The sequence below is a fragment of the Salmo salar genome, unplaced genomic scaffold, assembly GCF_965601325.2.
Source record: "Salmo salar unplaced genomic scaffold, fSalSal1 ptg000468l, whole genome shotgun sequence".
Lineage (NCBI taxonomy): Eukaryota > Metazoa > Chordata > Actinopteri > Salmoniformes > Salmonidae > Salmo > Salmo salar.
Window position 1 is genome coordinate 7,501 of NW_027675396.1, and position 23,609 is coordinate 31,109.

At 38.2% G+C, this 23,609-nt stretch overlaps 1 protein-coding gene across 3 annotated transcripts in view; it reads left to right on the plus strand.

The window, feature by feature from the left end:
* Positions 1-127: 127 nt before the first annotated feature.
* The window catches only part of LOC106602080 (guanine nucleotide exchange protein smcr8a), a 39,399-nt gene continuing 15,917 nt past the window's right edge, over positions 128-23,609 (plus strand). For 2 of the 3 annotated variants that reach the window (XR_014391445.1, XM_082971960.1), the window contains exons 1-4: positions 128-1,147; positions 1,230-1,378; positions 14,070-14,330; positions 15,475-18,018. Coding sequence is in view for 2 of the 3 variants with exons in the window: in XM_082971960.1 (XP_082828086.1) it covers positions 950-1,147; positions 1,230-1,378; positions 14,070-14,330; positions 15,475-18,018 (3,152 nt within the window). In the remaining variant the exon portion in view is untranslated. Of the gene's footprint in view, positions 1,148-1,229; positions 1,379-1,491; positions 2,235-14,069; positions 14,331-15,474; positions 18,019-23,609 lie in introns of those variants that run through there. The other variant, XM_082971961.1, reaches the window with a different exon arrangement.

The following is a 23,609-nucleotide window of genomic DNA, read 5'->3' on the forward strand; positions in this document are numbered from 1 at the left end:
TCCAATCTGCCAATAAATAAGTTGTTTTTAAAACTATTTTTTTGACAACTGAAAGGGGTTGATTAAACGGCAGCTAATTTGATGTTATGGATTTTACAAATTCCGCGCCTGTCAACAACTGTCGTAAAAACTACTGTCGTAAAACAACTATCGTAAAACAGCTGTCGTAAAAACAACGGTCGTAAAAACAACGGTCGTAAAAACACGTCCTGTTCGTGTGAATATTTTTTTTTTATTCGATGTCCTTTAATTTTACGCCAAAATACTACGTGAAGTATCTATTTTCAAGATTGAAATTGTGATTTATAATTTTAAATTATGTTGAATGTGTAACATTAGGGGGGTTTGTAATTTTAGGACAGCTAGCTACTTCCTTATGTGAGCTGGTCAGGTGGTTAGTACCAGCGGAGTAAATATGGCAACGGTCATGATGTACATTTTACATCAAATACTTTCACTGTATTAACTACTGGGACTTTTATATATACCAGTACATGACGTTCCCACTGCCGATATTACCCGGTAACGGTGCACGATTCCCGGACGAGCAATGTGTCATTGATGGGGGGGGGGGGGTCGGGATACGGTCGTGTTCCGTTTTGCATCGTCTGACGTCGGTACTGTACGGGGGACGGAGCCGGGGGACCGAGCCAGATAGATAGTCCCCGGTGTTAAGTGTTATTGTTTATATTACAGCGGTGACAGACAGACAGACAGGTATAACAGACAGACAGACTTTGGTCAGATGTCATGTTGATGCGGGGACAGAGACAACCGTCAGTGTCATGGACTGTTACTCCCAGCCAGTAGAGGGATACAGACCGACAGACAGACAGACTGGCTATCAGGCAGACAGACAGGCAGACAGACAGACAGACAGACAGCTAGCCTAGTGGATGGACTTCCTCTGATGTCATAGCTGACCCCCGGCCCGCCCGGTCCAGAGAAAATGATTGGTGCCCCAGATGTGGTGACGTTTACTAAAGAGGATGATTTTGGGGAGGTAGGGTACCCCGACCCCCGGGTGGTACCAGAGGAATTCTCTGTCCCTCTGTTCCCATCGAACAACAACGCTAACCCCTGGGCCAAGACCTCGTACGCCAAGTTCACTAAGGACTTCATCCTCATATCAGAGTTCTCCGAGCAGGTCGGTACCGTGCGTGTGTGTGTGTGTGTGTGTGTGTGTGTGTGTGTGATGAGCTCACCTTGTGTGTTTTCCTCTCCTCCAGGTGGGCCCCCAGCCTCTGCTCACCATACCTGATGACCCAAAAGTGTTCGGGACCTTTGACCTGAACTACTTCAGTCTGAGGATCATGTCTGTTGACTACCAGGCCTCGTTCGTAGGGCACCCTACCGGCAGCGGATACCCACGACTCAGGTAGCTGTCCTACTGTCTGTTGTATTCTACTCTAATGATATCCTATTGTACTCTACCAAGGCCTCGTTCGTAGGGCACCCTACCGGCAGCGGATACCCACGACTCAGGTAGATGTCCTACTGTCTGTTGTATTCTACTCTAATGATATCCTATTGTACTCTACCAAGGCCTCGTTCGTAGGGCACCCTACCGGCAGCGGATACCCACGACTCAGGTAGCTGTCCTACTGTCTGTTGTATTCTACTCTAATGATATCCTATTGTACTCTACCAAGGCCTCGTTCGTAGGGCACCCTACCGGCAGCGGATACCCACGACTCAGGTAGCTGTCCTACTGTCTGTTGTATTCTACTCTAATGATATCCTATTGTACTCTACCAAGGCCTCGTTCGTAGGGCACCCTACCGGCAGCGGATACCCACGACTCAGGTAGCTGTCCTACTGTCTGTTGTATTCTACTCTAATGATATCCTATTGTACTCTACCAAGGCCTCGTTCGTAGGGCACCCTACCGGCAGCGGATACCCACGACTCAGGTAGCTGTCCTACTGTCTGTTGTATTCTACTCTAATGATATCCTATTGTACTCTACCAAGGCCTCGTTCGTAGGGCACCCTACCGGCAGCGGATACCCACGACTCAGGTAGCTGTCCTACTGTCTGTTGTATTCTACTCTAATGATATCCTATTGTACTCTACCAAGGCCTCGTTCGTAGGGCACCCTACCGGCAGCGGATACCCACGACTCAGGTAGCTGTCCTACTGTCTGTTGTATTCTACTCTAATGATATCCTATTGTACTCTACCAAGGCCTCGTTCGTAGGGCACCCTACCGGCAGCGGATACCCACGACTCAGGTAGCTGTCCTACTGTCTGGAATGTAAATCACAGAAAAAGCCTTCCCTGTAGCTCAGTTGGTAGAGCATGGTGTTTGCAACACCAGGGTTGATGGGTTCGATTCCCACGGGGGGCCAGCACAGAAAAAAATGTATGAAATTGTATGCATTCACTACTGTAAGTCGCTCTGGATAAGAGCGTCTGCTAAATGACTAAAATGTAAATGTAAATATAGCTGTTCTACTGTCTGTTTTATTCTACTCTAATGATATCCTATTGTATGTTTTATTCTACTCTAATGATATCCTATTTTATGTTTTATTCTACTCTAATGATATCCTATTTTATGTTTTATTCTACTCTAATGATATCCTACTGTATGTTTTATTCTACTCTAATGATATCCTACTGTATGTTTTATTCTACTCTAATGATATCCTACTTTGTTTTATTCTACTCTAATGATATCCTACTTTATGTTTTATTCTACTCTAATGATATCCTATTGTATGTTTTATTCTACTCTAATGATATCCTACTTTGTTTTATTGTACTCTAATGATATCCTATTGTATGTTTTATTCTACTCTAATGATATCCTACTTTGTTTTATTGTACTCTAATGATATCCTATTGTATGTTTTATTCTACTCTAATGATATCCTATTGTATGTTTTAATCTACTCTAATGATATCCTATTGTATGTTTTAATCTACTCTAATGATATCCTATTGTATTGTACTCTAATGATATCCTATTTTATGTTTTATTCTACTCTAATGATATCCTACTTTGTTTTATTCTAATCTAATGATATCCTATTGTATGTTTTAATCTACTCTAATGATATCCTACTTTGTTTTATTCTACTCTAATGATATCCTATTGTATGTTTTATTCTACTCTAATGATATCCAATTGTATTTGTATTCTACTCTAATGATATACTACTTGATGTTTTATTCTACTCTAATGATATCCTACTTTGTTTTATTCTACTCTAATGATATCCTATTGTATTGTACTCTAATGATATCCTACTTTGGTTTATTCTACTCTAATGATATCCTATTGTATTCTACTCTAATGATATCCTACTTTGTTTTATTCTACTCTAATGATATCCTATTGTATTGTACTCTAATGATATCCTATTTTATGTTTTATTCTACTCTAATGATATCCTACTTTGTTTTATTCTACTCTAATGATATCCTATTTTATGTTTTATTCTACTCTAATGATATCCTACTTTGTTTTATTCTACTCTAATGATATCCTATTGTATGTTTTATTCTACTCTAATGATATCCTATTGTATTGTACTCTAATGATATCCTATTGTATGTTTTATTCTACTCTAATGATATCCTATTGTATTGTACTCTAATGATATCCTACTTTGTTTTATTCTACTCTAATGATATCCTATTGTATTCTACTCTAATGATATCCTACTTTGTTTTATTCTACTCTAATGATATCCTATTGTATTCTACTCTAATGATATCCTATTTTATGTTTTATTGTACTCTAATGATATCCTACTTTGTTTTATTCTACTCTAATGATATCCTACTTTGTTGTATTCTACTCTAATGATATCCTATTTTATGTTTTATTGTACTCTAATGATATCCTACTTTGTTTTTTTCTACTCTAATGATATCCTATTTTATGTTTTATTCTACTCTAATGATATCCTATTGTATTGTACTCTAATGATATCCTACTTTGTTTTATTCTACTCTAATGATATCCTATTGTATTCTACTCTAATGATATCCTACTTTGTTTTATTCTACTCTAATGATATCCTATTGTATTCTACTCTAATGATATCCTATTTTATGTTTTATTGTACTCTAATGATATCCTACTTTGTTTTATTCTACTCTAATGATATCCTACTTTGTTGTATTCTACTCTAATGATATCCTATTTTATGTTTTATTGTACTCTAATGATATCCTACTTTGTTTTTTTCTACTCTAATGATATCCTATTTTATGTTTTATTCTACTCTAATGATATCCTACTTTGTTTTATTATACTCTAATGATATCCTATTGTATGTTTTATTCTACTCTAATGATATCCTATTGTATGTTTTATTCTACTCTAATGATATCCTATTTTATGTTTTATTGTACTCTACTCTAATGATATCCTATTGTACTCTAATGATATCCTATTTTGTTTTATTCTACTCTAATGATATCCTACTTTGTTTTATTCTACTCTAATGATATCCTATTGTATGTTTTATTCTACTCTAATGATATCCAATTGTATTTGTATTCTACTCTAATGATATCCTACTTGATGTTTTATTCTACTCTAATGATATCCTACTTTGTTTTATTCTACTCTAATGATATCCTATTTTATGTTTTATTGTACTCTACTCTAATGATATCCTATTGTACTCTAATGATATCCTATTTTGTTTTATTCTACTCTAATGATATCCTACTTTGTTTTATTCTACTCTAATGATATCCTATTGTATGTTTTATTCTACTCTAATGATATCCAATTGTATTTGTATTCTACTCTAATGATATCCTACTTGATGTTTTATTCTACTCTAATGATATCCTACTTTGTTTTATTCTACTCTAATGATATCCTATTGTATTGTACTCTAATGATATCCTACTTTGTTTTATTCTACTCTAATGATATCCTATTGTATTCTACTCTAATGATATCCTACTTTGTTTTATTCTACTCTAATGATATCCTACTTTGTTTTATTCTACCTTAATGATATCCTATTGTATTCTACTCTAATGATATCCTATTTTATGTTTTATTGTACTCTAATGATATCCTATTGTATTCTACTCTAATGATATCCTACTTTGTTTTATTCTACTCTAATGATATCCTATTGTATTCTACTCTAATGATATCCTATTTTATGTTTTATTGTACTCTAATGATATCCTACTTTGTTTTATTCTACTCTAATGATATTCTACTTTGTTTTATTCTACTCTAATGATATCCTATTGTATGTTTTATTATACTCTAATGATATCCTATTTGATGTTTTATTGTACTCTAATGATATCCTACTTTGTTTTATTCTACTCTAATGATATCCTATTTTATGTTTTATTCTACTCTAATGATATCCTATTGTATGTTTTATTCTACTCTAATGATATCCTACTTTGTTTTATTCTACTCTAATGATATCCTATTGTATGTTTTATTCTACTCTAATGATATCCTATTGTATGTTTAATTCTACTCTAATGATATCCTATTTTATGTTTTATTCTACTCTAATGATATCCTATTGTATTGTACTCTAATGATATCCTATTGTATTGTACTCTAATGATATCCTATTGTATTGTACTCTAATGATATCCTATTGTATGTTTTATTCTACTCTAATGATATCCTATTGTATGTTTTATTCTACTCTAATGATATCCTATTGTATGTTTTATTCTACTCTAATGATATCCTACTTTGTTTTATTCTACTCTAATGATATCCTATTGTATTCTACTCTAATGATATCCTACTTTGTTTTATTCTACTCTAATGATATCCTATTGTATTCTACTCTAATGATATCCTACTTTGTTTTATTCTACTCTAATGATATCCTATTGTATTCTACTCTAATGATATCCTACTTTGTTTTATTCTACTCTAATGATATCCTATTGTATTCTACTCTAATGATATCCTATTTTATGTTTTATTGTACTCTAATGATATCCTACTTTGTTTTATTCTACTCTAATGATATCCTACTTTGTTGTATTCTACTCTAATGATATCCTATTTTATGTTTTATTCTACTCTAATGATATCCTACTTTGTTTTATTCTACTCTAATGATATCCTATTGTATGTTTTATTCTACTCTAATGATATCCTATTGTATGTTTTATTCTACTCTAATGATATCCTATTTTATGTTTTATTGTACTCTACTCTAATGATATCCTATTGTACTCTAATGATATCCTATTTTATGTTTTATTCTACTCTAATGATATCCTACTTTGTTTTATTCTACTCTAATGATATCCTATTGTATGTTTTATTCTACTCTAATGATATGCAATTGTATTTGTATTCTACTCTAATGATATCCTACTTGATGTTTTATTCTACTCTAATGATATCCTACTTTGTTTTATTCTACTCTAATGATATCCTATTGTATTGTACTCTAATGATATCCTATTGTATGTTTTATTCTACTCTAATGATATCCAATTGTATTTGTATTCTACTCTAATGATATCCTACTTGATGTTTTATTCTACTCTAATGATATCCTACTTTGTTTTATTCTACTCTAATGATATCCTATTGTATGTTTTATTCTACTCTAATGATATGCAATTGTATTTGTATTCTACTCTAATGATATCCTACTTGATGTTTTATTCTACTCTAATGATATCCTACTTTGTTTTATTCTACTCTAATGATATCCTATTGTATTGTACTCTAATGATATCCTACTTTGTTTTATTCTACTCTAATGATATCCTATTGTATTCTACTCTAATGATATCCTACTTTGTTTTATTCTACTCTAATGATATCCTACTTTGTTTTATTCTACCTTAATGATATCCTATTGTATTCTACTCTAATGATATCCTATTTTATGTTTTATTGTACTCTAATGATATCCTACTTTGTTTTAATCTACTCTAATGATATCCTACTTTGTTTTATTCTACTCTAATGATATCCTATTTTATGTTTTATTCTACTCTAATGATATCCTACTTTGTTTTATTCTACTCTAATGATATCCTATTTTATGTTTTATTCTACTCTAATGATATCCTATTGTATGTTTTATTCTACTCTAATGATATCCTATTGTATGTTTTATTCTACTCTAATGATATCCTATTTTATGTTTTATTGTACTCTAATGATATCCTATTTTATGTTTTATTCTACTCTAATGATATCCTACTTTATGTTTTATTCTACTCTAATGATATCCTACTTTATGTTTTATTCTACTCTAATGATATCCTATTTGATGTTTTATTGTTCTCTACTCTAATGATATCCTATTGTATTTGTATTGTACTCTAATGACATCCTATTTTGTTTTATTATACTCTAATGATATCCTATTGTATTCTACTCTAATGATATCCTACTTTATGTTTTATTCTACTCTAATGATATCCTATTTGATGTTTTATTGTTCTCTACTCTAATGATATCCTATTGTATGTTTTAATCTACTCTAATGACATCCTATTTTGTTTTATTATACTCTAATGATATCCTATTGTATTTGTATTGTACTCTACTCTAATGATGTCCTATTGTATGTTTTATTCTACTCTAATGATATCCTATTGTATGTTTTATTGTACTCTAATGATATCCTATTGTATGTTTTATTCTACTCTAATGATATCCTACTTTATGTTTTATTGTACTCTAATGATATCCTACTTTATGTTTTATTCTACTTTGTTTTATTGTACTCCAATGATATCCTATTGTATTTGTATTCTACTCTAATGATATCCTATTTTGTTTTATTATACTCTAATGATATCCTATTTTATGTTTTATTATACTCTAATGATATCCTATTGTATGTTTTATTGTACTCTAATGATATCCTACTTTGTTTTATTATACTCTAATGATATCCTGTTGTATGTTGTATTGTACTCTAATGATATCCTATTGTATTTGTATTGTACTCTACTGTAATGATATCCTATTGTATTTGTATTGTACTCTAATGATATCCTATTTTATGTTTTATTGTACTCTAATGATATCCTATTTACTGTGTATTGTACTCTAATGATATCCTATTGTATTTGTATTGTACTCTAATGATATCCTATTTTATGTTTTATTGTACTCTAATGATATCCTATTTACTGTGTATTGTACTCTAATGATATCCTATTTTATTTGTATTGTACTCTAATGATATCCTATTGTATGTTTTATTCTACTCTAATGATATCCTATTTTGTTTTATTCTACTCTAATGATATCCTACTTTGTTTTATTTTACTCTAATGATATCCTACTTTGTTTTATTGTACTCTAATGATATCCTATTTTATGTTTTATTCTACTCTAATGATATACTACTTCATGTTTTATTCTACTCTAATGATATCCTATTGTATGTTTTATTCTACTCTAATGATACCCTATTGTATGTTGTATTCTACTCTAATGATATCCTATTGTACTCTAATGATATCCTACTTTGTTTTATTGTACTCTAATGATATCCTATTTTATGTTTTATTGTACTCTAATGATATCCTACTTTGTTTTATTGTACTCTAATGATATCCTACTGTCTGTTTTATTCTACTCTAATGATAGCCTATTGTATTTGTATTGTACTCTACTCTAATGATATCCTACTTTGTTTTATTCTACTCTAATTATATCCTACTTTGTTTTATTGTACTCTAATTATATCCTACTTTGTTTTATTGTACTCTAATGATATCCTACTGTCTGTTTTATTCTACTCTAATGATAGCCTATTGTATTTGTATTGTACTCTAATGATATCCTATTGTATTTGTATTGTACTCTACTCTAATGATATCCTATTGTATGTTTTATTCTACTCTAATGATATCCTATTTTATGTTTTATTATACTCTAATGATATCTTATTTAATGTTTTATTATACTCTAATGATATCTTATTTTATGTTTTATTCTACTCTAATGATATCCTATTGTATTGTACTCTAATGATATCCTATTGTATGTTTTATTCTACTCTAATGATATCCTACTGTATGTTTTATTCTACTCTAATGATATCCTATTGTATATGTATTGTACTCTACTGTATTTGTATTGTACTCTAATGATATCCTATTGTATGTTTTATTATACTCTAATGATATCCTATTGTACTCTAATGATATCCTACTTTGTTTTATTCTACTCTAATGATATCCTATTGTATTTGTATTCTACTCTAATTATATCCTATTTTATGTTTTATTGTACTCTAATGATATCCTATTGTATATGTATTGTACTCTACTGTATTTGTATTGTACTCTAATGATATCCTATTGTATTTGTATTGTACTCTAATGATATCCTATTGTATGTTTTATTCTACTCTAATGATATCCTATTGTACTCTAATGATATCCTATTGTATTTGTATTGTACTCTAATGATATCCTATTGTATTCTAATGATATCCTATTTTATGTGTGTTGTACTCTAATGATATCCTATTGTATTGTACTCTAATTATTTTCTGTTACATTCTATTATATTCTACTCATTATATTATTCTACTCTAATTCTATTATATTCTACTCTAAATAGATTGTTACATTCTATTATATTCTACTCATTATATTATTCTACTCTAATTCTATTATATTCTACTCTAAATAGTTTCTGTTACATTCTATTATATTATACTCTAATTCTATTCTGTTCTGTTTTATATTATATACTACTATATTTTTTATTATTCTATTATATTCTACTCTAATTCTATTATTTTCTACTCTAAATAGTTTCTGTTACATTCTGTTATTTTCTACTCATTCTATTCTGTCCTAATTATTTTCTATTATATTATACTCTAATTCTATTATTTTCTACTCTAAATAAATTGTTACATTCTATTATATTCTACTCATTATATTATTCTACTCTAATTCTATTATTTTCTACTCTAAATAGTTTCTGTTACATTCTATTATATTCTACTCATTATATTATTATACTCTAATTCTATTATATTCTACTCTAAATAGTTTCTGTTACATTCTATTATATTCTACTCATTATATTATTCTACTCTAATTCTATTATATTCTACTCTAAATAGTTTCTGTTACATTCTATTATATTCTACTCTAATTCTATTATTTTCTACTCTAAATAGTTTCTGTTACATTCTATTATATTCTACTCTAATTCTATTATTTTCTACTCTAAATAGTTTCTGTTACATTCTGTTATTTTCTACTCATTCTATTCTGTCCTAATTATTTTCTATTATATTATACTCTAATTCTATTATTTTCTACTCTAAATAAATTGTTACATTCTATTATATTCTACTCATTATATTATTATACTCTAATTCTATTATATTCTACTCTAAATAGTTTCTGTTACATTCTATTATATTCTACTCATTATATTATTATACTCTAATTCTATTATATTCTACTCTAAATAGTTTCTGTTACATTCTATTATATTCTACTCTAATTCTATTATTTTCTCTTCTCCTGTAATGGTTTTCTGTTCTATTGTATTATATTTCTGCTCTACTCCACCCTGACTGTATAATATTTCTGCTCTACTCCACCCTGATTGTATAATATTTCTGCTCTACTCCACCCTGACTGTATAATATTTCTGCTCTACTCCACCCTGACTGTATAATATTTCTGCTCTACTCCACCCTGATTGTATAATATTTCTGCTCTACTCCACCCTGATTGTATTATATTTCTGCTCTACTCCACCCTGATTGTATTATATTTCTGCTCTACTCCACCCTGATTGTATAATATTTCTGCTCTACTCCACCCTGATTGTATTATATTTCTGCTCTACTCCACCCTGATTGTATTATATTTCTGCTCTACTCCACCCTGATTGAAATAATATTTCTGCTCTACTCCACCCTGATTGTATTATATTTCTGCTCTACTCCACCCTAATTGTATTATATTTCTGCTCTACTCCACCCTGATTGTATAATATTTCTGCTCTACTCCACCCTGATTGTATAATATTTCCGCTCTACTCCACCCTAATTGTATTATATTTCTGCTCTACTCCACCCTGATTGTATAATATTTCTGCTCTACTCCACCCTGATTGTATTATATTTCTGCTCTACTCCACCCTGATTGTATAATATTTCTGCTCTACTCCACCCTGATTGTATTATATTTCTGCTCTACTCCACCCTGATTGTATAATATTTCTGCTCTACTCCACCCTGATTGTATTATATTTCTGCTCTACTCCACCCTGATTGTATTATATTATTGCTCTACTCCACCCTGATTGTATAATATTTCTGCTCTACTCCACCCTGATTGTATTATATTTCTGCTCTACTCTACCCTGATTGTATAATATTTCTGCTCTACTCCACCCTGATTGTATTATATTTCTGCTCTACTCCACCCTGATTGTATAATATTTCTGCTCTACTCCACCCTGATTGTATTATATTTCTGCTCTACTCCACCCTGATTGTATTATATTATTGCTCTACTCCACCCTGACTGTATTATATTTCTGCTCTACTCCACCCTGATTGTATAATATTTCTGCTCTAATCCACCCTGATTGTATTATATTTCTGCTCTACTCCACCCTGATTGTATTATATTTCTGCTCTACTCCACCCTGATTGTATAATATTTCTGCTCTACTCCACCCTGATTGTATAATATTTCTGCTCTACTCCACCCTGACTGTATAATATTTCTGCTCTACTCCACCCTGATTGTATAATATTTCTGCTCTACTCCACCCTGATTGTATTATATTTCTGCTCTACTCCACCCTGATTGTATTATATTTCTGCTCTACTCCACCCTGATTGTATAATATTTCTGCTCTACTCCACCCTGATTGTATTATATTTCTGCTCTACTCCACCCTGATTGTGTAATATTTCTGCTCTACTCCACCCTGATTGTATAATATTTCTGCTCTACTCCACCCTGATTGTATAATATTTCTGCTCTACTCCACCCTGATTGTATAATATTTCTGCTCTACTCCACCCTGATTGTATAATATTTCTGCTCTACTCCACCCTGACTGTATTATATTTCTGCTCTACTCCACCCTGATTGTATAATATTTCTGCTCTACTCCACCCTGATTGTATAATATTTCTGCTCTACTCCACCCTGATTGTATAATATTTCTGCTCTACTCCACCCTGACTGTATTATATTTCTGCTCTACTCCACCCTGATTGTATAATATTTCTGCTCTACTCCACCCTGACTGTATAATATTTCTGCTCTACTCCACCCTGACTGTATAATATTTCTGCTCTACTCCACCCTGATTGTGTTATATTTCTGCTCTACTCCACCCTGATTGTATAATATTTCTGCTCTACTCCACCCTGACTGTATAATATTTCTGCTCTACTCCACCCTGATTGTATAATATTTCTGCTCTACTCCACCCTGATTGTATAATATTTCTGCTCTACTCCACCCTGATTGTATAATATTTCTGCTCTACTCCACCCTGATTGTATAATATTTCTTCTCTACTCCACCCTGATTGTATTATATTTCTGCTCTACTCCACCCTGACTGTATAATATTTCTGCTCTACTCCACCCTGACTGTATAATATTTCTGCTCTACTCCACCCTGACTGTATTATATTTCTGCTCTACTCCACCCTGACTGTATAATATTTCTGCTCTACTCCACCCTGACTGTATAATATTTCTGCTCTACTCCACCCTGACTGTATAATATTTCTGCTCTACTCCACCCTGACTGTATAATATTTCTGCTCTACTCCACCCTGACTGTATAATATTTCTGCTCTACTCCACCCTGACTGTATAATATTTCTGCTCTACTCCACCCTGATTGTATAATATTTCTGCTCTACTCCACCCTGATTGTATAATATTTCTGCTCTACTCCACCCTGACTGTATAATATTTCTGCTCTACTCCACCCTGACTGTATAATATTTCTGCTCTACTCCACCCTGATTGTATAATATTTCTGCTCTACTCCACCCTGATTGTATAATATTTCTGCTCTACTCCACCCTGATTGTATTATATTTCTGCTCTACTCCACCCTGATTGTATAATATTTCTGCTCTACTCCACCCTGATTGTATTATATTTCTGCTCTACTCCACCCTGATTGTATTATATTTCTGCTCTACTCCACCCTGACTGTATAATATTTCTGCTCTACTCCACCCTGACTGTATAATATTTCTGCTCTACTCCACCCTGATTGTATAATATTTCTGCTCTACTCCACCCTGATTGTATAATATTTCTGCTCTACTCCACCCTGATTGTATAATATTTCTGCTCTACTCCACCCTGATTGTATAATATTTCTTCTCTACTCCACCCTGATTGTATTATATTTCTGCTCTACTCCACCCTGACTGTATAATATTTCTGCTCTACTCCACCCTGACTGTATAATATTTCTGCTCTACTCCACCCTGACTGTATTATATTTCTGCTCTACTCCACCCTGACTGTATAATATTTCTGCTCTACTCCACCCTGACTGTATAATATTTCTGCTCTACTCCACCCTGACTGTATAATATTTCTGCTCTACTCCACCCTGACTGTATAATATTTCTGCTCTACTCCACCCTGACTGTATAATATTTCTGCTCTACTCCACCCTGACTGTATAATATTTCTGCTCTACTCCACCCTGATTGTATAATATTTCTGCTCTACTCCACCCTGATTGTATAATATTTCTGCTCTACTCCACCCTGACTGTATAATATTTCTGCTCTACTCCACCCTGACTGTATAATATTTCTGCTCTACTCCACCCTGATTGTATAATATTTCTGCTCTACTCCACCCTGATTGTATAATATTTCTGCTCTACTCCACCCTGATTGTATTATATTTCTGCTCTACTCCACCCTGATTGTATAATATTTCTGCTCTACTCCACCCTGATTGTATTATATTTCTGCTCTACTCCACCCTGATTGTATTATATTTCTGCTCTACTCCACCCTGACTGTATAATATTTCTGCTCTACTCCACCCTGACTGTATAATATTTCTGCTCTACTCCCCTTGTAGTTTTGTGGAGGACTCCCGTGTGGTGCTGGGCGACTCTAAGGAAGGAGCGTTCGCCTACGTCCACCACCTGACTCTGTACGACCTGGAGGCCCGGGGTTTCGTCCGCCCGTTCTGCATGGCGTACGTCTCCGCCGACGAGAGGAAGATCATGCAGCAGTTCCAGGAGCTGTCGCTCCGCTTCTCACGAGCCTCCGAGCTCCTGAAGACCGGAAACCGACGGGCCTTCGCCCGCGAGCTGCAGAGGAAGCTACGAGACCTGGAGTAAGAGGAGAGATACGCACACTATACACACACACACACACAGACACACACACACACACACACACACACAGACACACACACTTTGACACACACACACACACACTCACTCTGACACACACACACACACTCTGACACACACACACACTCTGAGACACACTCTGACACACACACTCTGACACACACTCACTCTGACACACACACACACTCTAACACACACACAGACACACACACACACACACACACACAGACACACACACTTTGACACACACACACACACACTCACTCTGACACACACACACACACTCTGACACACACACACACTCTGAGACACACTCTGACACACACACTCTGACACACACACACTCTGACACACACACACACACACACACAGTCTGACACACACTCACACTGACACACACACACACACACTCTGACACACAGACACACACACACACACACACTCTCTGACACCACACACTCTGACACACACACACACTCACACTGACACACACACACTGACACACACACACACACTCTGACACACAGTCACACACAGACACACACACACTCACTCTGACACACACACACTAACACACACACTTACACACACACACACACACTCTGACACACACACACTATACACACACACACACACACACACACTCACTCTGACACACACACACACTCTGACACACACACACACACACACTCTGAGACACACTCTGACACACACACTGACACACACACACACACACACACACACACACACTCACTCACTCACTCACTCACTCTGACACACACACACACACACACACACACTCACACTGACACACACACACTGACACACACACACACACACTCTGACACACAGACACACACAGACACACACACACTCACTCTGACACACACACACTAACACACACTCTGACACACACACTACTACTGCTACAATCTGTTGTAACTTCCCGTCGTGCCCCTTCCTGCCAGGTACACGCGGTCCGTTCTGCAGACACACTCTAACACACACACACACTCTGACACACACACACTATACACACACACACACACACACTCACTCTGACACACACACACACTACTACTGCTACAATCTGTTGTAACTTCCCGTCGTGCCCCTTCCTGCCAGGTACACGCGGTCCGTTCTGCAGACAGAGGAAGGGCTTCAGCGCGAGGCGGGGCCTCAGGGCTGTTACTCCGCCCACGCGGTGGACAAGGCCAATGAGCTTGCAGCGATGGAGAAGAGTATCTTCGAGCACCGAGACCTGCTGAGACAGATCACCTCCTACCTTCTCCGCCCTCGCCGGGACCCCCACGCAGCACACTGCCAACACTGCGTCACCGAGTCCCGGAAACACAGAGACTCCTCGCCTCCTGGTTCCGACCCCGGCGGCGAGGAGGAGGGAGAGAGGAGGAGGAGGAGACAGTCTTACACCCCTCAGCTGATGAAAGGGAAACCGGCGAAATGTTTCGCCAAACGTCTGAAGAACATGACGGAGTTATGCGAGGAGTGGTTCTACGAAGCCGCGGTGGAACTTCTCGCTCACACGGAGAGGTGTTTCCGGGGGGATCTGTGTTACCTGTACACCCGCCGCTTGGACCGAGCTCTACGCAGGAAACAGAACGTCGTCAACTTCCTGTTCGAGGAGGAGCTCGGGGAGGAAGAAGAGGAGGTAGCGGCGCTGGGAAGAATCTTCTGTTCTCTAAACCACGCGACGGGGACGGACCAACGCTCGCGTCTTATACACACCCCTTCCGTCGCGCTTTGCCCCGAGCCAGACCTTCCAGAGGTGTACCCTCTCTGTCCTGATAACTCTGCCCCGCAGAGCGACGCCCTGGCTGGGGACGAGAGGCTGGAGTCGTCACTCTCTGATCTGACCGTGGAGACACAGGACCAAGAAAGCTCTGAGGAGAATAAGGACAGCTTTAGTAGTGACAGGAGTGGAGGAGAGGAAGAGGAGGAGGAGGAAGGACAGGAGGAAGGAGACCAGACCCCTGTTTTTCTGCTGGAGACTGAGGAAGGGGGAGAGGGTGAGAACGAAGGAGGGTTTGAGAGAGAGGCTGAGACAGGACAGAGAGGGGCTGAGACAGGACAGAGAGGGGCTGAGACAGGGGAGAGAGGGGCTGAGACAGGACAGAGAGGGGCTGAGACAGGACAGAGAGGGGCTGAGACAGGGGAGAGAGGGGCTGAGACAGGACAGAGAGGGGCTGAGACAGGGGAGAGAGGGGCTGAGACAGGACAGAGAGGGGCTGAGACAGGACAGAGAGGGGCTGAGACAGGACAGAGAGGGGCTGAGACAGGACAGAGAGGGGCTGAGACAGGACAGAGAGGTACTGAGACAGAGGAGAGAGGGGCTGAGACAGGACAGAGAGGGGCTGAGACAGGACAGAGAGGGGCTGAGACAGGACAGAGAGGTACTGAGACAGGACAGAGAGGGGCTGAGACAGGACAGAGAGGGGCTGAGACAGGACAGAGAGGGGCTGAGACAGGACAGAGAGGGACTGAGACAGAGGAGAGAGGGGCTGAGACAGGACAGAGAGGTGCTGAGACAGGACAGAGAGGGGCCGAGACAGCTGAGACAGGACAGAGAGGGGCTGAGACAGGACAGAGAGGGACCGAGACAGGACAGAGAGGTGCCGAGACAGGACAGAGAGGGGCTGAGACAGCTGAGACAGGACAGAGAGGGGCTGAGACAGGACAGAGAGGGGCTGAGACAGGACAGAGAGGTACTGAGACAGGACAGAGAGGGGCCGAGACAGGACAGAGAGGTACTGAGACAGGACATAGAGGGGCTGAGACAGGACATAGAGGGGCTGAGACAGGACAGAGAGGGGCCGAGACAGAGGAGAGAGGGACCGAGACAGAGGAGAGAGGGACCGAGACAGGACAGAGAGGGGCTGAGACAGGACAGAGAGGGGCTGAGACAGGACAGAGAGGGACTGAGACAGGACAGAGAGGGGCTGAGACAGAGGAGAGAGGGGCCGAGACAGGACAGAGAGGGGCCGAGACAGGACAGAGAGGGGCCGAGACAGGACAGAGAGGGGCCGAGACAGGACAGAGAGGGGCCGAGACAGGACAGAGAGGGGCCGAGACAGGACAGAGAGGGGCCGAGACAGGACAGAGAGGGACCGAGACAGGACAGAGAGGTGCCGAGACAGGACAGAGAGGTGCCGAGACAGGACAGAGAGGGACCGAGACAGGACAGAGAGGTGCCGAGACAGGACAGAGAGGGGCCGAGACAGGACAGAGAGGTGCCGAGACAGGACAGAGAGTTCCTGACCCTGAGTTGTTGGTCCACATGGACACGGCCTGCTGCATGTCTCAGGCCGAAGGCTTCCTGTCCAACTCTTCTCCCACAGACACGCTACCTGCTTCTGGGCTGCAGCCCGGCTCTCTACCCCTCCCACCGGTGGTCAGCCAGGAGCCCCAGGCCATGCTGTCGATCCAGGGGGTCTACGGCCTGGGTTCCCCACACTACCAGAACCCCGGGGCTGGACTGGACCTGCCCGTCTCCTCCTTGGGAGATGCCACCTCCAAGGGGTCGGACCAGGACGGGTCGGACTGTACCACGTCAGCGTCTACGGGGTCGGAACGGGCCGGTTCACCTCCGGGGTACGGCGGGGTGGTGGTAACGCTGAGGCAGAAGAAGAGGGCTGGACAGGAAGCCCTCAGGTGAGTAACTCGTTCGGGTCGATTTAATTCATTCTGTAGTTAAAGAGGACTCTCGGATTTCTCCTGTCTATGTGTGTGTGTGTGTTTTCTATACCCTGCTCGTTCTCCCCACCCCGACGGCTTCAACTCTTCTGGTGTAGTGTTACCCTGGGCGTACAAACCCTGGGCTCCCCACCCCGACGGCTTCAACCCTTCTGGTGTAGTGTTACCCTGGGCGTACAAACCCTGGGCTCCCCACCCCGGCTTCAACCCTTCTGGTGTAGTGTTACCCTGGGCGTACAAACCCTGGGCTCCCCACCCCGGCTTCAACCCTTCTGGTGTAGTGTTACCCTGGGCGTACAAACCCTGGGCTCCCCACCCCGGCTTCAACCCTTCTGGTGTAGTGTTACCCTGGGCGTACAAACCCTGGGCTCCCCACCCCGGCTTCAACCCTTCTGGTGTAGTGTTACCCTGGGCGTACAAACCCTGGGCTCCCCACCCCGGCTTCAACCCTTCTGGTGTAGTGTTACCCTGGGCGTACAAACCCTGGGCTCCCCACCCCGGCTTCAACCCTTCTGGTGTAGTGTTACCCTGGGCGTACAAACCCTGGGCTCCCCACCCCGACGGCTTCAACCCTTCTGGTGTAGTGTTACCCTGGGCGTACAAACCCCCCCGTGTGGAATTCCTGGTGTCTGGCAGCGTTTTGGAAAACTGCCGATCGGGTGGTCAAGAACGTAAAGTTCGTCTCAGCCTCGGGGGGCTGCTCTTCAGTCAGTCAGACTTTATGAACCCTAACTTTATAACACCCGGCCTGTTCCCTAGGAAACTCTGGAGCTGGATAACACCCGGCCTGTTCCCTAGGGAACTCTGGGGCTGGATAACACCCGGCCTGTTCCCTAGGAAACTCTGGAGCTGGATAACACCCGGCCTGTTCCCTAGGGAACTCTGGGGCTGGATAACACCCGGCCTGTTCCCTAGGAAACTCTGGAGCTGGATAACACCCGGCCTGTTCCCTAGGAAACTCTGGAGCTGGATAACACCCGGCCTGTTCCCTAGGGAACTCTGGGGCTGGATAACACCCGGCCTGTTCCCTAGGAAACTCTGGAGCTGGATAACACCCGGCCTGTTCCCTAGGAAACTCTGGAGCTGGATAACACCCGGCCTGTTCCCTAGGAAACTCTGGAGCTGGATAACACCCGGCCTGTTCCCTAGGGAACTCTGGGGCTGGATAACACCCGGCCTGTTCCCTAGGAAACTCTGGAGCTGGATAACACCCGGCCTGTTCCCTAGGAAACTCTGGAGCTGGATAACACCCGGCCTGTTCCCTAGGGAACTCTGGGGCTGGATAACACCCGGCCTGTTCCCTAGGAAACTCTGGAGCTGGATAACACCCGGCCTGTTCCCTAGGAAACTCTGGAGCTGGATAACACCCGGCCTGTTCCCTAGGAAACTCTGGGGCTGGATGACACCCGGCCTGTTCCCTAGGAAACTCTGGAGCTGAATTACACCCGGCCTGTTCCCTAGGAAACTCTGGAGCTGGATAACACCCGGCCTGTTCCCTAGGAAACTCTGGAGCTGGATAACACCCGGCCTGTTCCCTAGGAAACTCTGGAGCTGAATAACACCCGGCCTGTTCCCTAGGAAACTCTGGAGCTGAATAACACCCGGCCTGTTCCCTAGGAAACTCTGGGGCTGGATAACACCCGGCCTGTTCCCTAGGAAACTCTGGAGCTGGATAACACCCGGCCTGTTCCCTAGGAAACTCTGGAGCTGGATAACACCCGGCCTGTTCCCTAGGAAACTCTGGAGCTGGATAACACCCGGCCTGTTCCCTAGGAAACTCTGGAGCTGAATAACACCCGGCCTGTTCCCTAGGAAACTCTGGAGCTGAATAACACCCGACCTGTTCCCTAGGAAACTCTATTATATTCTACTATGTATATACTGTAATATATTCTACTATGTGTATACTGTATTATATTCTACTATGTATATACTGTAATATATTCTACTATGTATATACTGTATTATATTCTACTATGTATATACTGTATTATATTCTACTATGTATATACTGTAATATATTCTACTATGTATATACTGTATTATATTCTACTATGTATATACTGTATTATATTCTACTATGTATATACTGTAATATATTCTACTATGTATATACTGTAATATATTCTACTATGTATATACTGTAATATATTCTACTATGTATATACTGTAATATATTGTACTATGTATATACTGTATTATATTCTACTATGTATATACTGTATTATATTCTACTATGTATATACTGTAATATATTCTACTATGTATATACTGTAATATATTCTACTATGTATATACTGTATTATATTCTACTATGTATATACTGTATTATATTCTATGTATATACTGTAATATATTCTACTATGTATATACTGTAATATATTCTACTATGTATATACTGTATTATATTCTACTATGTATATACTGTATTATATTCTACTATGTATATACTGTAATATATTCTACTATGTATATACTGTAATATATTCTACTATGTATATACTGTAATATATTCTACTATGTATATACTGTAATATATTCTACTATGTATATACTGTATTATATTCTACTATGTATATACTGTATTATATTCTACTATGTATATACTGTAATATATTCTACTATGTATATACTGTAATATATTCTACTATGTATATACTGTAATATATTCTACTATGTATATACTGTATTATATTCTACTACGTATATACTGTATTATATTCTACTATGTATATACTGTAATATATTCTACTGTATATACTGTAATATATTCTACTATGTATATACTGTAATATATTCTACTATGTATATACTGTAATATATTCTACTATGTATATACTGTATTATATTCTACTATGTATATACTGTATTATATTCTACTATGTATATACTGTAATATATTCTATTATGTATATACTGTATTATATTCTACTATGTATATACTGTATTCTATACTATTCTACTGTATCTGTATGTATTCTGCTGCTCTGACATCGTTGGAGCTAGAAACACAAGCATTTAGTTAGATATTACTGTTGGAGCTAGAAACACAAGCATTTAGTTAGATATTACTGTTGGAGCTAGAAACACAAGCATTTAGTTAGATATTACTGTTGGAGCTGGGAACACAAGCATTTAGTTAGATATTACTGTTGGAGCTAGAAACACAAGCATTTAGTTAGATATTACTGCACTGTTGGAGCTAGAAACACAAGCATTTAGTTAGATATTACTGTTGGAGCTAGAAACACAAGCATTTAGTTAGATATTACTGCACTGTTGGAGCTAGAAACACAAGCATTTAGTTAGATTTTACTGCACTGTTGGAGCTGGGAACACAAGCATTTAGTTAGATATTACTGTTGGAGCTAGGAACACAAGCATTTAGTTAGATATTACTGTTGGAGCTAGAAACACAAGCATTTAGTTAGATATTACTGTTGGAGCTGGGAACACAAGCATTTAGTTAGATATTACTGCACTGTTGGAGCTAGAAACACAAGCATTTAGTTAGATATTACTGTTGGAGCTAGGAACACAAGCATTTAGTTAGATATTACTGTTGGAGCTAGAAACACAAGCATTTAGTTAGATATTACTGTTGGAGCTGGGAACACAAGCATTTAGTTAGATATTACTGTTGGAGCTAGAAACACAAGCATTTAGTTAGATATTACTGTTGGAGCTGGGAACACAAGTATTTAGTTAGATATTACTGCACTGTTGGAGCTAGAAACACAAGCATTTAGTTAGATATTACTGCACTGTTGGAGCTAGAAACACAAGCATTTAGTTAGATATTACTGCACTGTTGGAGCTAGAAACACAAGCATTTAGTTAGATATTACTGTTGGAGCTAGGAACACAAGCATTTAGTTAGATATTACTGTTGGAGCTAGAAACACAAGCATTTAGTTAGATATTACTGTTGGAGCTGGGAACACAAGCATTTAGTTAGATATTACTGTTGGAGCTAGAAACACAAGCATTTAGTTAGATATTACTGTTGGAGCTGGGAACACAAGTATTTAGTTAGATATTACTGCACTGTTGGAGCTAGAAACACAAGCATTTAGTTAGATATTACTGCACTGTTGGAGCTAGAAACACAAGCATTTAGTTAGATATTACTGCACTGTTGGAGCTAGAAACACAAGCATTTAGTTAAATATTACTGTTGGAGCTAGAAACAAGCATTTAGTTAGATATTACTGTTGGAGCTGGGAACACAAGCATTTAGTTAGATATTACTGCACTGTTGGAGCTAGAAACACAAGCATTTAGTTAGATATTACTGTTGGAGCTGGGAACACAAGCATTTAGTTAGATATTACTGTTGGAGCTAGAAACACAAGCATTTAGTTAGATATTACTGTTGGAGCTAGAAACACAAGCATTTAGTTAGATATTACTGTTGGAGCTAGAAACACAAGCATTTAGTTAGATATTACTGTTGGAGCTAGAAACACAAGCATTTAGTTAGATATTACTGTTGGAGCTGGGAACACAAGCATTTAGTTAGATATTACTGCACTGTTGGAGCTAGAAACACAAGCATTTAGTTAGATATTACTGTTGGAGCTGGGAACACAAGCATTTAGTTAGATATTACTGCACTGTTGGAGCTAGAAACACAAGCATTTAGTTAGATATTACTGTACTGTTGGAGCTGGGAACACAAGCATTTAGTTAGATATTACTGTTGGAGCTAGAAACACAAGCATTTAGTTAGATACTACTGTTGGAGCTGGGAACACAAGCATTTAGTTAGATACTACTGTTGGAGCTGGAAACACAAGCATTTAGTTAGATATTACTGTTGGAGCTGGGAACACAAGCATTTAGTTAGATATTACTGCACTGTTGGAGCTGGGAACACAAGCATTTAGTTAGATATTACTGTTGGAGCTAGAAACACAAGCATTTAGTTAGATATTACTGTTGGAGCTAGAAACACAAGCATTTAGTTAGATATTACTGTTGGAGCTGGGAACACAAGCATTTAGTTAGATATTACTTTTGGAGCTAGAAACACAAGCATTTAGTTAGATATTACTGTTGGAGCTAGAAACAAGCATTTAGTTAGATATTACTGTTGGAGCTGGGAACACAAGCATTTAGTTAGATATTACTGTTGGAGCTAGGAACACAAGCATTTAGTTAGAAATTACTGTTGGAGCTAGAAACACAAGCATTTAGTTAGATATTACTGTTGGAGCTGGGAACACAAGCATTTAGTTAGATATTACTTTTGGAGCTAGAAACACAAGCATTTAGTTAGATATTACTGTTGGAGCTAGAAACACAAGCATTTAGTTAGATATTACTGTTGGAGCTAGAAACACAAGCATTTAGTTAGATATTACTGTTGGAGCTGGGAACACAAGCATTTAGTTAGATACTACTGTTGGAGCTGGGAACACAAGCATTTAGTTAGATATTACTGCACTGTTGGAGCTGGGAACACAAGCATTTAGTTAGATATTACTGCACTGTTGGAGCTAGGAACACAAGCATTTAGTTAGATATTACTGTTGGAGCTAGAAACA